The sequence below is a fragment of the Nannospalax galili genome, unplaced genomic scaffold (assembly GCF_000622305.1).
Source record: "Nannospalax galili isolate Female #2095 unplaced genomic scaffold, S.galili_v1.0 scaffold32, whole genome shotgun sequence".
Lineage (NCBI taxonomy): Eukaryota > Metazoa > Chordata > Mammalia > Rodentia > Spalacidae > Nannospalax > Nannospalax galili.
This window is the reverse complement of record NW_008335297.1, coordinates 4752248-4771217: the sequence shown is the minus strand read 5'-3', so window position 1 is coordinate 4771217 and position 18970 is coordinate 4752248. Positions and strand designations below refer to the sequence as shown.

Sequence of the window (18970 nt, the reverse complement as noted above, 5' to 3'; positions counted from 1 at the left end):
GGCAGGGTCTTCCTGTAGCCCCAGCTGGACTAGAACTCACTTTGTAGACCAGGCTGGCCTTGAACTCACAGAGATCCGCCTGCCTCTGCCTCTCAAGTGCTGGGATTACAGGCGTGTACCACCATGCCCAGCTTGGCCATCATCTCTTAACAGTTTCATGATACCACACCTTGATGGATTGAGAAATCGGATCAGTTAGGGTAAATTGTCATACATGTGGATGAAGGGACCATTATCTCCAAGTTGTGTGTCCACTTGGAACTATTCTCTTCGTCTATAAAGCAGAATGATGCCTGCCTTTCCAGTTACTGTGAGGACTCAATGAAAGGTGTATTTGCAAGGCCACTGTCCTCAATAAAAGTAGTTCTCATGGCTCCTCACACCTCAGTACACATTTCCCAGGCCTATGCCACCTACCTCCCTTGCCCCAGATGGGATACTACCTGCAGCCCAGAAAGAACACCAGTCTTGCTGATCTCCCTGGGGGTTCTGCATACCTGCCTACTTCACAAAAACAGCTCTGGAGTCCCAGAGTCCCTGGTATAGGATGATAAAATAAGGTAGGCCCACGAAGCAAAGCCATCCTCTTTAGAAAAGCTCCAAGAGTTAGTGTCTGAGGAGAGGAGGTTGTACATACCTCATCCTAGTTCCTGTTATGAGACAGGTGTGTAGAATAATCCAGAAGCCAAGCTATTTGAGCCCATTTCAGAAATCAGTGCACAGCAGTGGGTTTTGAGTTTGAGCTGAAGCAACTAGAGGGTTTGGCAAACAATTGGGGGCCTATATGATTGGTTTCAAACTTTTTTACATATTTCTATAGAACATTTTGGAAGGTCAATATTTTCCTGAAGGTTGTCTCAGGGAAGTTGAAACAACCGTTTCTGGTAAATGTGCTAACCTGTAAAATATTCACATAGTGCTGCATTCGTAGGAAGAGAGACTGGGCCAAATGTCCTGTGTCTCTTATTAAGGAGGTCAGCTATATTGAGAAGTGCCTAGACAGCAGGTGTCACCCACTGCAGTGATTCCAGGGAAACAGTGGCCTGATATGACTGTGGCTGAGGGAAAGGAACCACCACAAGCTGCTTGGCAGAGCTGCATCAGAGCAGAGACCTAGAGGATCTCTGGCAGCAGTCACTTTCTCTTTCACATGCCCTATAAATTATAAACTCATACTCTTTACTAGACTTGTTGAGTCTTTTGTAAGTGCCAGGCACTGTTAGAGATGCAAGGTTTGAACAGTTAATAAGTAGGAAAATATAAGACATGCGCCAGCAAGATGACTCAGCAGGTAAAGATGCTTGCCGCCAAGTCTGATGACCTGAGTCCCATTTTTGGAGTCCACATGGTGGAAGAAGAGAACCAACCCCTGCAAGTTGTTCTCTGATTGCTACAGACATGCCGTGGCATGTGTGTACCTAACCACCACCACCACCACATACACACAAAACAAAAATTGTTTGCTTTGGGGTTTTTTTTGCTTTTCTGATTTTGTTTTTTTAAAAAAGTAGCAGGAAGCCGGGCATGGTGGTGTACGCTTTTAATCCCAGCACTTGGGAGGCAGAGGCTGGGATCTCTGAGTTCAAGCCCAGCCTGGTCTACATAGTGAGTTCCAGGACAGCTGGGGCTACAGGGAGATCCTGTCTCAAAAAGACCAAAAATAAAATAAAATTTCGGTCGTGGTGGCGCACGCCTTTAATCCCAGCACTCGGGAGGCAGGGGCAGGTGGATCTCTGTGAGTTTGAGGCCAGCCTGGTCTGCGTAGTGAGTTCTAGGCCAGCTGGGGCTACAGGGAGACCCTGTCTTAAAAAGACCAAAAAAAGAGTGTAAGAGCAAAATAGCAGAAGTGCCACTGAGTCATGGCAGCTGAGAAGGGAAGTCCAGCTGAAGTAAAGGTCACCAGAACTCTTGGGGTCCCCTGAGAAGTCCGAAGTAGATCTTGGAATGTGTGTGGGTCCCACCAATGTGGAGAGGCAGTTGGAAGAAGTGGTAACAAAGAACACAAGTTCATGAGTCAGATCCAGTGAGGTGTGACCTGGAGAACATTACTTAACTTCCCTGAACCTGAAGTTCCTCTTGTGTCCCCCACTCAGTAGCTGAGAGTATGGCTAAGAAGTTTCCAGGCCCTGAAAGGATGTTGACAGAACAACCATGGAACATACCAACAGCAGAGATGAGCAAGAGAGACTCTTTACTCATCCAAATCTACTGAGCTTAGTGCCGAGGATAAGAGTCCATTGGAGGACTCTGCACATCCTGAACTCTGAATTTAAGCACTAGCATTTTCATATAGCTATCTTGGAAGCCATTATAAAATTAAGGTGTTTGTGTTAGGGTTTCATTTATTTGTTGTTTTCTGTCTTTTGTTTTTGGTACTAGGGATGGAACCCACGGCCTTGTCCATGGTAGGCAAGTGCTCTACCACTAAGCTACATCGTTATCTAAATTTTGTTTTGAGACTATGAGTACCTCGTTACATATCCAAGGCTGTCTTCAAACCTGAGATCCTCCTGCATCTGCCTCACAGATTGCTGGGATTACACATGTGTGTCCCTATTCTCTGTTTCTGTGTCCCCTGCATACCACAGCAGTTTTTGTGTTTTGTTACTATTGACCTTGAGGGAATAGGTTACTTTGCTTCTTTCTTTGGCTATGTGCTGCACAGTAAAGAAAACTCAACATTTTGAAAGGAAGGAAAAGAAATTTCCCATAATGTCAACATGAAGACTTTTTTTTTCTTTCTCCTCTGGTCTTTGCCCTCCGACTCATCTTCTCAAGATGCTGCAATGTCTTTGCCATGGTCTCCCGTTCATCTTCCAGTTTTTCTCTCTTCATTGTAGCTTAAGTTTTTTTGTTTTTGTTTTTTTCCTCTTGTGACAGCGCTGTGGGATTTTTTTTGTTTTGTTTTGTTTTGTTGTTGTTTTTTTTAGTTTTTTGTTTTGCAACACTGGAGATGCATCCCAGGCATCCCAAAGCCTTTTGCATGCTACCCATGCCTCTAGCCCATGATGGAGGTTTTTTCATTTATTTAGATAGGGTTTAATGTAACTCAGGTTGGCCTTAAATTCATTGTGTAGCTGAGGATAATGTTGAACTCCTGATCCATCTTTCTCTACCTCCCAAGTACAGGGATTAAAAGTGTGTGCTACCACACCCAGCTGACAGTTTCATAAGTCTGACTTCTTCCAGCTGCAAAAAGGTTTCTCTGGTGACTTCTGCCGCAGTTCACGTAGGCATTTTCCTGTTGGAGTTTGGGCTGCTTCCACTATTCCACTCTTCAACTAAATTGTAAGAGCCACTTCATGAATACAGTGTTTTCTTTCCTTTTGAATTATTTCTTTAGGAGATGTTCCCAGAAGTGGAATTTCTGGTTCAAAGGGTATGGATTTTTTTTGGTACCTCTCTTAATATTACCACCCTGCTTTCCCTTTGGACTGGGCCCACAGCTAACTGCTTCAGCCCTGTTTTGAGGATGACTTTCACAGCTTTTTCCATGGCCTTGGTCCTTCTAACCTGAATGACTGTTGTCTAAACCCAACAGCCTACAAACATGGCAAGGAAGCAGGCAGAGGAGAACTGGTCTCAGGGCCAGTCCAGGACTCAGTGCAGGACTACCTGTGCTGTGGTGCACCCTCATGGGGCAGCGGCCATGAGCCTCCCTCCTCAGAGGTGCAGTCTGCTCATTCAGCCCCAGCTGGAGCTGAGGCCCTTCTGACTCAGACCTGCCCTTCTGAACCTCTGCATGTAACAGCTCCCTAAATGCTGCGTGTGACCAGGGTTTGCTTCCAGACTTGGGGAAGCAAAGAAATGGAAGTCTCTTCTTTGTATTTGAGCTGGCCAACTGTCTTTCCTTTCAGAATCTGGTCTTCTGCTTTCAAGGTATTCTATGGAAGAATCTGAAGCAGTAATTGTTTCTGATTCCTTTTGGGTCCAACTTTGAAATTTGCATCTTGATTTAGCAAAGAAAAGAAGAGCACTTGATAAAACCCTGGGTTCCCAAGCCCTGAATCTTTTGAAGGCCAAGAAGTGTTTTCAGAAGAACACCAGCTTTGGAGCAACTCTGGGCAAACAGCATAACAGCACTGGGCTTCGGTTTCTGTCAGGTGGGAGCCACACAGGATCATTAAGAGGTCCAAATGAGAGGACACCCTATGGCCCCACGTATTGCCCATTGGCCGTGGGTAATGAGAGGGAGCCATTAATGTTTCCAGAGTGATGGCATAAAGTGTGTGACCCCTAGCCTCATGGTTTCCATTCTCTGTGGCTTTTCAGGGCCAGTCAACATGCTTGCCAGCCCCTTAGGTCTCCTTGGGAGCCGGCTTTCCTCATGAGGAGCACCCTGCCCTGTGGGACTCGCCTCTTTCTGTTCTTGGACATGGGCTTCTTGTGTTCACAGCTTTCCCTTGGGAGTTGGGGCAGGAGCCAGGAAATATCAAGATGGTATTTTATGTTTTATATTCTATATTTTAAATGACTTTATTTTTATTTGTATTCCTGGAAATATCTTACATTTGTTGTTCACAGAGCAAAAGCAGATGTTTTACCAAAAGTCCACTGTTAAGAGCCAAATTCCAAACTCTTTTAGATTCCTTGGAAAGCTTCAGGTTTTCCAAGGGATAGGCTGCAGAAAGCAGCATATGTTTCTGCTTTATCATCTTTGCCGTGGCCCTGTTAGGGGTCTTTGCCTTTAGAACCCGGAGAGCAGTAGATTTGACACACATGAAGCTTGCCCTTGACTGAGATCTGTCTGCAGTGTTCCCCCCCACACACTTTTTTTCCTCCTCATCCCTGAGGTTGTAAATCCTTACTTGAGAGCTCAAACTACCAGATACTCCCAGTGACCTCCCCTTATCCCCCCAACACATATATCTTGGGATATCTGGACTGACACAGAATTGCTTCGTCTGGTGCACTGGGCTACGTGGCATGTGAGCCTAACATTACAGTCTCAGCTCAGCCCTTAGCAACTGTGTGTGCTGAGGTCAGTCTGTCCTCTCATCACCTACTCTTCCTTCTACAGTCATAAATTTGCAATATGGCATCCCCAAACCCTGGCATACAGTAGGTGTTTACTAGATAGGAGCTCTTGACTTTTAATGGAGCTAAACCTCCATTTCTTCTGATTGGTGTCTTTTTGAAGGCTAAACTTTAAAAACTACTAAGGACATTAAGGTCAGATTCTGATGCCACCTCACCATCACAGTGTAGAAGTTGCCTTTGTCTAGTTCCTACTAGTTTACTTGGAGTGTTCCTTCAGCAAGCCTGGGGCTGTGGGGTGCTCTTGCAGTTTTCTACATGCACAGCCTGGTCCAAGGTTCAGAGCCCAGGCAGGAACAGGGTTTCAGTGCTGATCAGATACTCACTGCCTGGGCCATTAAGAGGCAGTGCCACCCCAAGCCCCTTGCAGAAAAGGAACTTGTCCCTCTTATTTTCAAAAGCCTTTGCTGAATAAAGGGTGTCCTCCCTTCATGTAGGCCAGGACTCATAGGCACCTCAAACAGGAAGGCCAAGGGTACACTGGAATTCATTGGTGTGAGGCTCACCAGTGGTAATAACAGTAGTTTGGTCCCACACTCTTCTGTATCTAGTGTAGTGGGCTGGGGTGGTTGCCCCTTTCTGCAGCCCTGTGCTGACCATGCCTGCCAGCCTTGTCTCAGGATTGTCACATAGCCAGAGTCAGGGATTGCTGTGCTGTTTGTCAGATGAGGACACCGTAGAAGTTAAGTCTTGACCAAATACACAGTGGAAGAGAGGCCTGTGCTAACCTTGTCTGTGCCTATGAAGCTGTGTTCCCCAGTTGGACTCTATATAAGGGAGAGACCTAGGGGTACCCTCACCTGTGGCCTGCCTCTGCTTTTAGGCCCTGGTTGGTGGCAAGCCTGTTTCTGGGACTGAGGGCTGCTTCTGCACAGATGTCACTGGAAACTGGTGGTGTCTTCTCTCTGCTCTTGGGGCATAACTGGTGGCCACATTGGACACTGACAGACTCCTTTTCCAGGGGTCAGGGATGCCTGTGCTGACAGAACTGTCTGTCCCCAAGAATGGATTAGGAAACATAGGACATTGTTGTCTCCCTGCTGGATATCTGTTCTCACCCCATTTCTAGAAAACTCCTCTTCCTAAGGCCCAGGCCCAAGAGGTGGAGGACTCCCCTGGGGGTGGGAGTAGGCCTTTTAAGTAAGCCTCACCAACTACATGCCACTCTCTTGTCCCATATTCATATCAAATGTGCACCCACACATTTGATGGCAATTTGGCTCTCCTGGCCCCACCGGTGCAGTTGTAGAAGCAAACAGGTTGTAGCCTTTACTTCCCTAGAAGCACTACCTCAGGCAGGCCTCCTTACCTCCCTTGGTCTTAGCTGCTTGCTGGCTGTGGAATAGGCAAGCTGCCAAGGTGGGGATGTGTGTTAAAGGTCACATGAACCTTGGGGACAGGTCTTGGCAGATAATGTGCCTGCTGAAATGATCCAGGCCAGAATCTATTGGAGGGACTGAAACAGACTTACTGTGACAGCTCTGGGTCATAGTGCTGCAAGGCTGATCTGTGTTCTCCTTCCTTCTCTTCTGTTTAGCCAAGAGTCAGTGTAGCACCTTCATGCAGGGCACCTTGACCACACACCTGCAACATCACTTTCTCTCTGCTCTGTCCAGGCCATCCGGGTATTCTTCATGCTGCGTTCCCTGTCACTGCAGCTTCGTGGGGAACCTGAGACCCAGTTGCCGCTGACTCGAGAGGAGGACCTGATCAAAACAGATGATGTCCTGGACTTGAGTGAGTTAGCATCCAGAGTTGCACCAATGGGCCAGGGGACTCAGGACAATGGTCTGTTGAGTCACAAACTTTTAGGGTTGGGGTGAGCATAGCATGCACTTTGTATGGCCATTGACCTGGGAACATTGCTGAAAAGTGTGTGTTGGGCAGGATTCAAGTTGAGAATGGGGCCTGCCCCAGGTCCCTGCCCTCCATTCAAATAACCAGAACAGCACCGGCCTGACTAGTATTATGGATTAAGGGGTTTCTGTGTGATTCCAATGATTTAAAATAAGGATTCTGCTGTTACTGAAAGGAAGCCTGTCACCAAAATGAAATGGAAACAACAGAGAGACATAAGAAGTACAGAAAAGCAAGTCACCAGTGCTTATGTAAGAATGATGACTTTAGAGATCAGAGAGCCATGTGCTTAGCCTGTGACCTGGAACTCTGTACTTGGCCATCGTTGCCTTGCTGTTTTCTTCTGTATCATAAAGCAGAGTATTGTTTTTATTTTATTTTTGAGACAGAGTCTCTCTGTGTATGTCAGGCTGGTCTTGAACTTGAGATCATTCTGCCTTCCAAGTGCTGGGATTACAGGCTTGTGTCCCCATGTCCAGCTCATTGCTGAGATTTAAAGGTATAGATAATGGTGGTGTTCCCAGAACCCTTCTCATACTTGTATGCCACCATACTTGGAAGCCACCACAGCTTGTTTCCTCTGTAAAATGAGTCTAGTTAGGGGTAGGGAACTCTGGGAAAGCCTTGTGTAGCATGCATAAGACTCTGGGTTCCACCCCTACTAGTGAGAAAATAAAATTGGAGAGGCGGTCTTGCTTTAAAGATCAGGTGAAAGATAACATGAAGTGCAGTGCAACTCAATGTCACTTAACTGAGCAGCTAGTGCTCAGCACACCAGAGAAGTCAACCTGCTAGTGGAGCACTAGGCACCCAATACTTGGGCTCTTCTCACTAGATGACAGTGCTATAGAGTACCTGGCTGGCTCACTTTGTCCTGGCCCTTATTTGTGTTCTTTCATCTCTCTCTGTCTTGGAGGAACAAAGCCCTGACCCTCTATGCTCTCTGCCTATCTCCTTCAACCCTTTCACCCTGGAGAAATGGCTTTATTTCTTTAAAAGCTGGAATTGATTGAGTTGGCTGGAGAGAATCATAACCAGTACTTCTCTAATTTGATCCATATAGAAAAGGAGACGGCTCTCTTCAGTGTTTGCATCCATGAAATGGAATTAAATTTTGTGCTAGGAATTCACATTCCTTCCTTCCTCCCCCTAAGAAGGGCCTCACTGAAATAAAGGTTAAAAGTATTTCACTTATCAATTTTAATTGATTAGGTTGCGAGTTGAGATCACTTAACTGAGCCTTTTTTGGGTAGTTGGCCATTAAGAAACTAATGGCTGGCCGTCTTTACCGAGCCTGATTGCAGATTATATCTTTTGATAAAGAGGGCAATGTTCAGAGCACAGTAAGGACTTATGGATTTTAAAGACATGTACCACCATGTTGTTGGTTGGCTTTTAAAAAAAAATTGTTTTGTGATTATAAATCCTGGGGCATACCATCATACTTCATAGTACACAAAATGTTTTCTGTATAGCTAAACCTGGGAGTGGTGAGCGATGGCTAAGTAATTGGAAGCCGAGCCTGTTTCTGTCTACCGGATAAGCTGGGAAGCTGACTCAAGGAGAGGGATTTGAGATTGGTCCACTTTTATCTCTCTTGATAAGGTATGGTAGGCTTAAAGAAATGCCATAAAGTGGTGACATAATGTATATTTATTGGCCTCATCACACTGATAAGAAACCACAGCACGGGAGAAAGCCTCAACAGCCAGCCCAAGTGTCCACTGACCAGTACCAGCTCTTGGGTCTCATGTGGCAAGTATCAGTAAGATAGCCTCTACCAGTCACAGGAAAAACATGGTCACACTAGAAAGAAAGGGGCTGATTGTTCCCTAAGCAAAGCCTGCCTTGTGTTCCCCTGAAGAGGAGGGTGGCATGGGGCAGAGGTCACTGTTATAATGACCATTTCTACCAAATGAGGGAGAGAGAGCAGGGAGAGAGAAGGGAGAGCAGACAAGGTAAAAGATTTTTAGAAAATAGCATCCCGGCTCTGCAGGGCCCTAAGCCTCACTGTTCCTGGGTTTGTTCATGTGCCCATGTCTGTCCTTTTACTGTATGCCTGTACCTAGCACACATCTTATGGCTTCTCTAACACTTCTCTAGCAGATAAGGACATGCAGCACTTGTCTTAGTTGGATAGGTGGCCACTGTTTGCAAATCCCTAACCTCCCAGAGCTGACTACTGCTTTGGCTCCTGCTTTGGGCTAGAGGTAGGCCTGCATTCTTCTGCTCTCAGCCTGCCCTAGTGATGTGCACAGTCAGCCTCTGGTAAAGCTGGTAGCCAGCATCTATGTGACCCTCCCAGGTCTTTGTGCTGGTAAGGCTTAGGCTTCACCTTTAAAATGGCTCTGAGGAACTTCTAGGAGTGCTGCTGGGAAAGTCAGGTAAGTCAGTCTATCCTGTACACACTCAGTATGCAGTAAGTAGGTGCTTAGTGCCAAAGCTGCCTAGGGCCTCTGTGCAGCTGCTGAGTGAGTGGCAAATCTCAGACTGATATACTTTCTGCTTGAGCCAAGTCCTAAGGAGTGGGTCCTGAGCTGTTCAAGCCACTTTATCACCATGTGATGGTGCTTTACAGGGGCTAGAAAGACAACTATGGCTACTTTGAGTAAGGGAGAGGGTGTAAGCCAACCTTCTGAGGCTATGGAACTTCTCTAGTATCTCACTGACCAAGACTGCTCTGAGGACAAGTTGGCTTAGAGGAGAAACCTCAGGCTGCTGCCTATGTGTAGCCTTGGGGCCACTTGGAATCAGAGAGGATTCCTGCTTGTCTCCACATATCTTGGCCATCATAGTACTAGGAGAATTTTCCCACTATCCAGGCACCTTAAGAGATACCAGACCCCTGAGCAGACATTTCTAGTTTCTTCCCAACCCTGTTCATGCCAACACTTGACAGATACCTGGAGCCATGGCATATGCTGCACATCCAGTCTTACTTTTTGTTTGTTTGTTTGTTTGTTTGTTTGTTTGTTTGTTTGAGATAGGGTCTTTGTAGTCCAAGCTGGCATGACATTCACTGTGTAGTTCAAAGGCCAGCCTTGAACTCCAGGCAGTCCTCCTATCTCAACCTCTCAAGTGCTAGAATTATGGGTGTGAGCCACTATACCCAATGTATTCTGACTTTTAAAATCCATTCATGAAGTCCAGTCAATGAAAATGTGGTCAATGAAAATCCATTCATTTCAGCTATTTATTGAGCATATACTGCATGTTAGGTACAAGACTGGTGCTAGGATGTGACCCTGTCACAGTATGACCTGCTCAGAGAAATGTTGGCATGATGGCATTTAAGAGGTGAGGCAGGGCCTAGGGTACATCCAAGTGGGCACAAGTAGTTGTCACTGTCCACATATATCTTATATATAGTAATAGTAATAGCATTTTGTGACTGAGTGGCAGATATGCAGACTAACTCTGGGACAGTCCAGGTGGCAGGGATGGGAGGATGGTGGCTCAGTAGATTATCAGGAGGAGCAGGCCCTGGAAAGGTGCTGGTTCCCAGTGCTAGATAAAATATACAGTGAGAGAGTGTGTCATAATATGCAGGGCAGGTGGGGCACAACCTAAGGTAGCCCTCTGAAGTTGCTCTATGAGGAGCCTGCATCCTGTTCCGTTAGGTGAGGAGTTACATAGAACACTTCAGTCGCTAGCCATTTCCACCTTTGCCTGTTAGAACCCTGCAGCAGGTTGCTAGAGTCAGAAATGGGGGCATACAGACCAGAGTTGAGTTGGGACATATCCCCCAGTGTCTAGGGTCTAGAAAATAGCGTCTTCCTACAGCATAGTCTTTCTCAGACCTCAGGGTTCCATGGCTCAGGGGCAGCCTCAAAAAAGAACAGTACAAAATAGAGCTTCTAGGGACAAGATGGCCAACTTTTTTTTAACCTAATCATACTTTTTTTTCTTTAAACAAAGCACTTATGCCTGGGCACAGTAGTGTGCACCTGTAGTTCCAGCCACAGGGGAGGCTGAGGCAGGAGTATGGCTTGAGTCTAGGAATTCAAAGCCAACTGGAGCAATATAGGGAGAGTCTGTCTCAAAAAATTTTTTTAAAGTTTCAAAAGCATTTATGAACTATTAAAAGAACCCAGTCAAAAACAGGAAAGCAATAGAGTAGAATGACTCTCCTGGAAACACCTCCATACTGTGCCTTAATGGATGTGAGGAGCAAGCATGCCAATACAGAGCAATAGAGCAGGCTTTCCAAGCTCCCAGCCTTAGAAGGATGTAACTGCCCATCCCAGCATCACAAACCAAAATCAGACAGGCACTGTGCAGAATACTTATAGAGCAGCTAACAGCTGATCTGGCTGGAGGTCAGCAGAGCTTCTAAGGGAGCAGCAAGCCACCTCAGGGCTATCTGTGGATGTAGGTGCCAGAAGGGGCCCAGCAGGAGCAAAGGCCCTGGGACCAGTGAGTGTTCGGGAAGATGAGGGATGGCTGTGTGGCTACAGTGGGGCAGTAGAGGGTAACAATGGTGGTGAGAGGATGGGGAGGAGACCTTGCAGACCCGTGGACAGAACAAGAATTGGGTTTATCGTCAAATAATGCAGAGAGGTTTTCACTGGCTAACTTGATGAAATTTGTCTCTCAAAAGACTTCCGGCCTCAGTGTGAAGAGTGGGTTTGTGGGTCAGAAGACACCACAGCAGGGATGTTGACCTACACAGCTGTCCTGCAGAAGCCTGGTCCACCAGGTGCTGCCTACCTGTGGTTCACACACTGCTTTAAACTGCCCCAGTCTTTTCTTGGTCTGGGTACAGGGGCTTTTTATTGCACAGAGGCCTGTCCTGCTGGAGCCAGTTTATTCTCTGGGACCCACACAGTGGTACTGTTTTATTCGCCTTCATGCCTTAGCCTGGCAGGCTGCTCTGCCCCTTCCCTCTGCCCTCCTGACTGTTTTTAGCCCAGGCTGCTTGTTTAAGACAGGTGGCTGAGGGCTGGAGAGATGGCTCAGCGGTTAAGAACGCTTGCTGTTCTTCCAGAGGACCTGGGTTCAATTCCCTGCACCCATATGGTAACTAACAACCATCTGTAACTACAGTTCCAGGGTATCCAACGCCCTCTTCTGTCCTCTGTGGGACATTACATGCATGTTGTGCACTTAACATGCTGACAAAACACTCATACACATAAAATTAAAATATTAAAATAAAGTAAAAAAGACAGGTAGCTGAGATGTGGAAGAAACCTCAGGTTCCAGAAAAACACAGGATCCCAATTTGCTTCTTCCCAGCTGTGTGGCCTTGGACAAATTGATTCTCCTTTCTGAGCTTCAGTTTCTCTCATAGATAAAATGAGAGCAGTGGTGCCCATCTTAGAGATGCAAAGTTTTAGGTTTTTGGGCAGATAGACCCACTGATGTAGTTTGGCAACCAGGAAAATGTTTGGAAGCAAATTTATTTTGCCAGCATTTTAGATTCAGAATACTTTATTGTAGAAACCAAAATCTGTCCCTTTTGAATCTAAGAAGGTCTGGCCACATGAGGCCTGCATTCCCCTCAGGCACCTATTGACACCCCTTTTCATGTGGAGACATTCTTGTCCCCAGACATGGGCTTCTCCGGAACATCAAGCTTCTGTTCCCAGTAGTATCTCAGGGCACCTCCCTTGCTGTCAGGAGCAGAAGGCAGTGCTCCCGCAGACCCAGCCAACAGTCTTTTCCTCATAATGTTGCTGGGTCTCCCATCTGTCCCTGCTCTACCTCAGCACCTGGATTTATGCTACTATCATCTCATACCTGGATTATTGCAGTTTGCCTCTTATGTCACTCGCTTCTGCCTTGGGCCCTAGAGTTCTTCTCAGTGTGCAATGTCAGCCTTTCAAAACTGAAGTCAGATAGTGGGTCCCATCCTCTGACAACAAGCAGAGCCCTTGGTGGCTCTCAAAGCCAAGCATCCTCTGGCACCAACTCTCTGCCTACTACTCTTTTTCAGGCACTCATGGTACATTCCCATGTCAGGGCCCCCCCAAACTCCACCTGTTCCCCAGAATAAATATGATGTCACTTATTAAAGGTCTGTCACATGTCCTCAAATTCTTGATCCATGTTTGGGATCCAACCCAAGTACTCCTCTTTATTATCTCTTTTACTGATGAATAATGAACATGACCAAGAGGGTTGTGTTGTTTTTATAGTACTAGGGATTGAACCCATCAGGACCTTGGAACATGCAAGGCAAGTGCTCTATCACTGAGCTCTGCCTCCAACCCCCTACAGTGGTTCCCCGTCATCTTTCCAGTTCCCCTTATTCTGCTGCTTCTACCCAACTCCCTTGCAGATGAGAGTTGGTAGGTCAGTGGGTGTCCCTGGCTCTGCTAGTCTGATTGCCTGGAGAGTCACTTCAGAAAAAATATCATGAAACTCCCAAGCAGATTATGTGGTTTGGTTGTAAGTCCATGAAAATGTAGTTCATTGATTTGTCTTGCAAAGCCAGTGACTATTTTGCAGTCCTGTCAGTTCTGGAAAATTCTCTGTTGCCTATTTTGCTGCTGGCCCATGCATGGCCGTATGCTTCATACTGGTAAAAATGAGAAATAATACAAACAGCACAGCAAAAAGAAAGGCAGACAATGTAATATCCAGGAAGATACTGGCCTGAGCTTTCAGCAATGTAAACAGTGTGCTGGAGTGAACTCAGTGGAGGAGAACTTGCCTAGCATGAACAAGACCCTGGGTTGCCAAAGTTAGTTAATTCAAGCCAGGTATGGTGGCACACACCTTTAATTCCAGCACTCAGGAGGCAGAGGCAGGTGGATCTCTGTGAGATCAAGGCCAACCTGGTCTACATATAGCGAGTTCCAGGCCAGCTGGGACTACAGGGAGATGTGGCTCAAAAAGACCAGAAAAAAAAAAAAAAAAAAGTAATTCAATCTACAAAATGTGGAATGAATTCTATAAAAATGAGAATGGTTGCCCAGTGTGTCAGGCTCTGGGTTCAATCCTAAGTAACACTGAATGAAGGAATGAAGGAATGAAGGAATGAATGAATGAATGAATGGTGAAATCCAGGTGTAGTAGCACATGCCTATAACCCCAGGACTCAGGAAGTTAAGGCAGAAAGATTGTGATTTCAAGGCCAACCTTGGCTATGTAGGGAGACCCTGTCCCAAAAGTAATAATGTCACAGAATACACCCCTCCTTCCCCCACCCTGCGAAAAGGAGATGGACACAGACTGTCGCAGCTAGAGACACATGGCAGCGATCACCCTGGGTTGTGTCTTGGATTAAGAAAATTAAAAAGTAGCTTTAAATAAAGGACACTTCTGGCAACTGAGGTTTGAAACGTATGTGTGGACTTGTGATTGGATAGGGTGACTGAGATCAATATGATAATGGCCTTGTGGTTCTGTGAGACTCTGTCCTTGTTCTTAGTGAGGACTCGCTAAGGGCTCACACATTTAGGAGTAAAGTGCCTGACACCTGCCACTTTGGAGTGACTCAGAAAATAACAGTATATGGCAGGGAGTCAATCAAATGAGGAAGCAAATACAACCCAAACTTAATAGTTGGTGAGTGGAGTTAGTAAAGGGCACATGTACATTTATTGCACTAGTCTTTAAACTTTTCTGGAAGTTTGAAATTTTTCAAAATAAAAATTTAAGAAAGTGGTAAGGAGATCAGTCTTTTGAAAATTGAGCATGCAATAAATGGCTTATGTTGTGTTCAGGAACCAGGGCCCTAGATTCAGGAAAGTCTGGGTATGAGTTCCAGTGTGTAATTGGGGAAATTCTTCACCCCTTGAGCCTTTTCTTCCTAGGTAAATTGGGTTAATGATGCCTGCTTCTGGATTCTACAGATTGAGAGATGCTTCAGAAGTTCTCAGCATGATATGCAGTGGACAGAGACTTTGAGAATAAACACAGTCATATATCCTGATTGCATGCTGAGATCTGAAATAACTTCCTTGCTCCTAGAAAAGTCTCTATAAGCCTCTGACAAAGCATAGCGTCATGTGCGTCCCTGTCCAGGACACACACTGTGAATGGAAGAAGTCATGCAGGCTTGTTAGTTAGAAGACATGTTCCTTGGAAAGATGACTTTCAGGAAAGTGGGTGCCTAGTGACTGTAACAGAACTGAAACCACAGTGGGAGCTTGGGCCAGACCCTGCTGAAGGCAGTTGATTTCAGGTATCCAAGCTGTGGCCCCAGAGAAGTGTTTTAGTGTCAAGGCTCAAGTGGACTGATATTAACATGAAACCCAAGAGGCAAGTATACACAATGTCTAGAAAGCTGGATTGCGAGAGGACTGGTTTGGTGGTTCTGCTCTCCCCCTATCTATACTTGTTCTTTAAAGAGAGCACAGACCACATGGGGCTGTCCTTTGGTGAAGCACCACCCTGGTGGGCATCCCCACCTGTCTTATCACCTGACAGAACAGACTTGGAGCTACTCCTGACCCCCCTCCAGCCCCATGACCTAGGGCTCACCATCTATTCAAGTCTCCGCAGCTGTACTCCCGACCTCCCAAGTTTAGGCCTTTGTGCCTCTCCCCTGCCTATGTCTGCCATGTGTCACCAGCCCCATGACCTCCACATGCCTTTCCTGCCTGTGCCATGTGCATCCATATTCACCTGCTAACATGACTGCAGGCTCTGGATCGCCTGCCACTGTCACTGCTGCCTGGATCAACCTCCTAGCCTCACTCCTGACCCTTTTCCTCCAGTTCTGTTCCTAGGACATACCTCAAATGAATTTATACCTCCCACTTGGCTTGTGTCTCCTGGTGCCAGGCACAATGCCTGGCACACAGTAGGCTTTCAGAGAAGGCATGCAGGATTGTACCAATTCAAGCTTTAGCAGCATCTTTAATTCTTTATAAACACTGGAACTTTCATTGACATGAAAATGGCATTTCCAAACATCGTCTTGAATCATTTAAGACAGTTTGATGGTGAGTTAGAGAACTGGCATTTGGTCCTTGTTCTATGTGTTTGCATAGTCAGGTTCCCAGTACACATTCACCCCCGTCCAGGGAAATGCTCTAAGAATCTTATACCTGCTTTGGCAGCTTCCAAAAATGTGGATTATTTTAATTACAGCAGTTGAATGATCCAAATCAAATCATTTTGCCTCTCTGAGGGCTAAAATAAACGCCCTTCCTTTCCCCCCGCTTTTTTTTTTCCCCCCCCCCCCCCCCCTTGTCCTTACTCTGCTTTGAAATTGGGGCTCTGAACTAGATGGATCAGTAAAAAAACATTGGAATTAAACCCGGTGCGCTGAGGAAATGGAGACTCGGGATTAGCGCCATTTCCCCTCTCTATGAATTAGACTTTTCCCTGTACTTGATGAATAATGTTGCTGGCCACTTTTCAGAAATGAAGTCGAAATACGGAGAAATGAAATTTGTATCTTATAAACTGACTGGAAATGTGATTATAATACAGCTGTCAGTTTTGTTCAAGTGGAAAATTTCTAAGTAAATCCAATTGCAGCATTATTTGGTTCTTTTAAAGCAGGGTGATGTAGCTGCTTCCTGTGTATTGATTATTTGATTGGTACCTGTCTGCTGGACCTATTTTTTTTCTCAGTAGCACTCATTGATGTGGTTTAATGTATATTCCTGTAATCTTTGCCTGTTTTATAAACTTACAATCATAATTGAGCTACATTAGAGAGACATGTTCTGCTGAGATCACAAGGTCACCTAATGACTGTGCCCTCTTTGGTTGGCTATAGACTGAAGTGGATCTAGGACAGTTCTGAACAAGACAAAAAAAACTACAAGCAGATTTTCTGGATTGCAGTCCATGCATGGGGGTACTGAGGCACTGGAGTAAGAGATTGGCCTTGGAGCTTTGCCCTTCTTTGTCTATAAAAATTATTGTTTCTTTGGAAGACATTCTGCAATTTGATTCTCTTTTCCAAAGCTCCATCTGTCCCATGCGTTTGAACATGGACTGCAACTGATTTCTCAGGCAGGAGGGGAGTGGCCTAAGAGTTGCCCATCTAAAACCCATCACAGCCCTTGGGAGCTGGGTAGGTTCTAGACACTTCCGCTGGCAGGGCCAGGGTACGGCAGTCATCCAGTGTCTATCTCAGCATCCCAAGACATATTTCTTGACTTCTCTACATCAGACCTCTGCGACTGTGTTCAGGGGGCTGCTGGAGAGATGAGACGTTGCTTGGCAGTGCCTAGTAGCCCTAATATGACCTCACAGAGTCCAGTCCACACAGACTAGCTTAGAAGATCTCAGACCTGTCAGGACAGAAAGCGGGGAGGGCTTCTTAAGTTCTTCCCAAAGCCCATCTCCCCACAAGGCCAATTTCTGTTTGTACTTGCATAGGCTGAAACCTCTATGTGGCCTTGCGCCTTCTCTGCGCCTCATCCCAGCAGCAAGTACTCAGCAAATCGGCCAGTTGAGGCAGCAGGTAGATGGAGGCTTGCCCTTCTCTAGTTTCTCCATCCTGGAAACAACCAAGGCATAGACCTTTAGGGGCTGGGTCCTCCACTTCTCCATAGCAGACATCAGAAACCTTGGGGAGCACTGGCTTCCTGTCTTGGGGTCATCTGCAAGGCTCTGTCTGCATGTGATATGTAACACCCTGTCTGTCCCAGGTGCTGCCTAGGCATCCATAGTTCTGGGGACTTCCATCCTGGCACCTTAGCCCACACACTACCTACTGGTACTGCCCACTGAAGCCAGCCTCCTTGACAGCATCTGTCTGGCAGAAGGAGGGGAGGGTGGTGAGAGCCACCACAGGAAACAAGAATCTGTGGGGGAGCCAGGTTGAGGGTTAACGTTGAGTTTCAAGACATCCCTCACACTGGCCCACTTGGTGATGCCATCTGGGATTCTACCTTCACAGGACTTCACAGCTCAGCAACTGGCCAGCTCTTTATCTACCACATACCCATCTCCCTACCTAGCCAAACAGAAAGGATCCAGTGACTGCCCTGGCTTCAAAAGGGAGGGCTGGCTTCTGGCCTTGATATCTGATCAACCACAGAACACCCAAAACAAATCTCTGGGGAGACTGAAACAGTAATAGACATCATGACCTTTATGAAGGTTTAAGTCAGAAGAGAGCCTCCTCCATGCACCTCTCCTCTTCCAACCCAGGAAGCTACCTGCCACTTTCCCCAGTACCTAGCCTAATGACTGGCTCCAGTCTGCTTTCATCCTGTCCTCCCCGTTCCAGCCACTCTGGCCCCACAGGGGGAGTCAGACTGGCTCCCCTCCTTCCACCCTCTCCTAAAGAGATTAGGTAAAGCACTTAGAAGTGTTGCCTCCTAGGATCCTAAATACAAGCCAAGTAGGAAGATCATGGAATAGCATGGAGTGGCCATTAAAATCTGTTAAAGAGCAAAGTAGATGTCCTTACCTAACACTGAAGAACTCCCAGGTGAGGGTCTGAAGTCTTGGTGACCAGCATAATGCATGGCAGACATAGTAGGCGGTTTTCAAATGAATGTCAAATGGTTTTGCTTTACTAAGTTTTGAAGACAGATTGGGGGGCGGGGGTGGAAATGTAACTCATTTGGCAGAGTGCCTAGCATGTGAAAGCCCTGGGTTCAGTCCCTATCACCATATAAGCACTGTAGTGGTACATACTTGTCTGTAATCAGCACCTGGGAGGGGAAAGCAGGATGATTTGGAGTTCAGGGCTGACCTGGTGAATGGGATGCAGAATACTGAACTTGGAGCATTTAAAAACTTAAATTGTTCTTTCTACTTTGACTTTCCAGGAAATAGAAATTAACATTGGTTTTCCATGTAGCCCTAATGGGCAGAGCTGCTCTGGAGTGTGGAGTCCACCCCAACCCCATCAACCAGGGCAGAGTAGGTAAAGGGAAGATGGCAGTTCTGAGCCAGATAGGGCCACAGGGAAAATTTCAGCCCCAGCTGGTCCATACCACCACCTCTAGAGCTTCTTAACTCTGAGCCAAGCCCCTCACCAGAAGGTTCTGAGTCACTTGGTCTGGGCCAAAGCCCTGGCATCTCTATACCTCCTAGAGGATTCTATTGCATAGCCAGTATTGGGAACCATGGGGTTAGGCAGAGTGAGGAAGATTCTGGAGCTCAGCACTTGGTCTTTGCTCCCCTCTGAATTCCAGCTCTTTCTTGGAGT

The 18970-nt window shown here is 46.4% G+C and overlaps 1 protein-coding gene across 3 annotated transcripts in view; it reads left to right on the top strand.

Annotated features, from left to right (window-relative positions):
- The window catches only part of Clec16a (C-type lectin domain containing 16A), a gene marked incomplete in the record, with an annotated part of 241639 nt that overhangs the window by 124395 nt on the left and 98274 nt on the right, over positions 1–18970 (top strand). For all 3 annotated transcript variants that reach the window (XM_017797361.2, XM_017797362.2, XM_008829928.3), the window contains 1 exon segment: positions 6654–6774. In XM_017797361.2, coding sequence (XP_017652850.1) covers positions 6654–6774 — 121 coding nt within the window.